This window comes from Dendrobium catenatum, unplaced genomic scaffold, assembly GCF_001605985.2.
Source record: "Dendrobium catenatum unplaced genomic scaffold, ASM160598v2 original_scaffold_200276, whole genome shotgun sequence".
Classification (NCBI taxonomy): domain Eukaryota; kingdom Viridiplantae; phylum Streptophyta; class Magnoliopsida; order Asparagales; family Orchidaceae; genus Dendrobium; species Dendrobium catenatum.
Window position 1 is genome coordinate 1 of NW_021518693.1, and position 2,410 is coordinate 2,410.

Below are 2,410 nucleotides of genomic sequence, written 5' to 3' on the forward strand. Positions count from 1 at the left end.
ATTTTTATCAAAATTTTAATCATTATGAGCTTTAAATCCCTTAAATTTATTTTAAGATGACAATAATATATAAATAATAAAATAATTATTATGCAATCACAAAGTAAATTTAAAAAGTTTTAAAGCAAATACATACTAATTAGGATAATCAGATCCACATATTATATACGCAAATTTCAGATTATAATATCAATAAAATAATTTGAGCTCGAGTACACCATGTAAGCTTTAATTGGCCTTTCTTCCAGCCCTCACATGCCACCATAAATAAGAGCAGCATACCTCTTAACTCTTCAGTCTCCTCCCAATTATTTTCTGATACTGTAGATCTCCTCTTCTTCTTCTTCTCCTCCATGGAAGAACGAAAAAGCTTGGCTGGATATGAAAGACAGGAAGAGAAGAAGAAGAAGAAGGAGGAGCGGCAGCTGGGAGGTTTCAGAACCATGCCGTTTATACTTGGTCAGCCTTTTCATTTTCTTCTTAATTCTATCAAATCCTTAAGCCTATATAAACTTGCTTAGTTTTTGATCTTATGGATTGCAGCAAATGAGATTTGTGATAGATTTGCGACGGCAGGATTCAATGCAAATATGATTCAGTATCTTCAAAACGAGCTTCATCTTCCTCTCATTCAGGCTACTAATACTCTCACTAACTTCGGCGGCACGGCGAGCCTCACCCCTATAATCGGCGCCGTGGTGGCGGACTCCTTCGCCGGCCGGTTTTGGACTATTACTGTTGGATCTATCATTTATCAACTAGTAAGTTGTTCAATAATTATGATAAATAATTTATGTTGATATTTTTTTTAAAAAAAAAAATTTGTTGATATATATGATTTTATTTGATTTTTTTACGTAGCTTAAATTGAAAAGTTTGGAGTAGCTCGAGTGGAAGATAAGATTAAAGAGAGAGAGAGAGTCGACTTAGATGATTTTGGTCACATATAACGAATGTCTTCCAATGGAAAAATTATTACGTGCGGTGTCCAGAGGCGTTCCAATCCGAATGGGTCAGGTCACTCAATACACAGAGCATTAGATAACGTGATGCATCCGGATTGATCTCCAGACATGTTCAGACATCACACAAAATAATCTCTTCCTCCAATGACACGGTTAGGGAAGTAGATGTATTAGATTTGACTTATGTTAAAAAAATGTAGAGGTAGATCTAAAAAGATTTGATTAGAAAGAGGTAGATCTAAAACGATTTGATTAGAAAATATTAAAAATGACTTTTCTATATTAAAATGAGAATTTATATGACACAATCAAGAAAAAGTATTCTTGTAATCGACCACATTTAATAGGATAAAGACTTGATTTTGTTATGTTGTTTTTAATCGCTTAAATATAATTTTTGGATGATTTTTTTTATCTGAAAATAATAATAATGAACAAAAAATAATTGATAATAATAATATTTACCAAAGGAGTAATAGGCCTATTTTCTAAAATATTAAAATATAAGTATGATTTCATTTCACTCGAGGGCTAATTTTTTCAAATAAAAATTTAATTAGGCAAAAAATAAAAAAAAAATTCAATAACTATTATATTTTATCACTCATAATGTTAAAAATATACTAGCTATTTTATGAATAATATCACACACAATTTTATAGCTTGCAATAATTTTATAGGAATATAAAGGATTTTTAATTTTCGTTTGTTGTAGTATATTTTCTTCTATTATATCAAATTATTTATTATGTATGAAAAATTTAATTTTTTTATGTTATAATTAATGAAAATAAATAAAAAAATTACAGGGGATGGTAGGAGTGACAATCTCAGCCATCTTACCCGTTTTCCGACCGCCGCCATGCCCTCTCCGATCCCCATCCTGCCACCAAGCTTCCGCCTGGCAACAAGCTTTCTTCTACATCTCCCTCCTCCTCACGGCGATCGGGTCGGGCGGGCTCCGGCCCTGCGTCGTGGCCTTCGGAGCAGAGCAATTCGAACTGGACCGGCCCCAACCCAACGGGCCCAAAAGCGGGTCGAGCTTCTTCAACCTCTTCTTCTTCAGCGTGGGGATTTCAGTATTGCTTGCCCTAACAGTTGTGGTTTATATACAAGATAATGTCGGGTGGGGATTGGGGTTCGGGATTCCGACCATCGCCATGTTTTTATCAGTGATAGTCTTTGTCGTCGGGTACCCGCTTTATATAAGGAGGAAGCCGGGAGGGAGCCCGGTGGCCCGACTGGCCCAAGTGGTGGTCGCCGCCGTGAGGAAGAGGAAGCTCGCTATGCCGGCGGACGCTGAGCTTCTGTATCAGGATAAGGAGCTTGATGCCGATATTTCGATCGCTGGTCGGCTGCTGCATACGGACCATTTGATGTAAGCAAACTGTTTGTTTAAATTACGCTTAGAGAAATTTTATGTAAGAATATTCTTATGCAAATCA

The 2,410-nt window shown here is 35.9% G+C and overlaps 1 protein-coding gene across 1 annotated transcript; it reads left to right on the top strand.

Annotated features, from left to right (window-relative positions):
- Nucleotides 1–260: 260 nt before the first annotated feature.
- Nucleotides 261–2,343, top strand: LOC110116352 (protein NRT1/ PTR FAMILY 3.1; the record flags this gene model as incomplete). The annotated part of the gene is given in 3 exon segments (XM_028692430.1): nt 261–459; nt 544–761; nt 1,775–2,343. Coding segments are annotated over 3 exon segments (893 nt in total), but the record flags the coding sequence as incomplete, so codon positions are not given.
- Between the last annotated feature and the right edge of the window lie 67 nt (nt 2,344–2,410).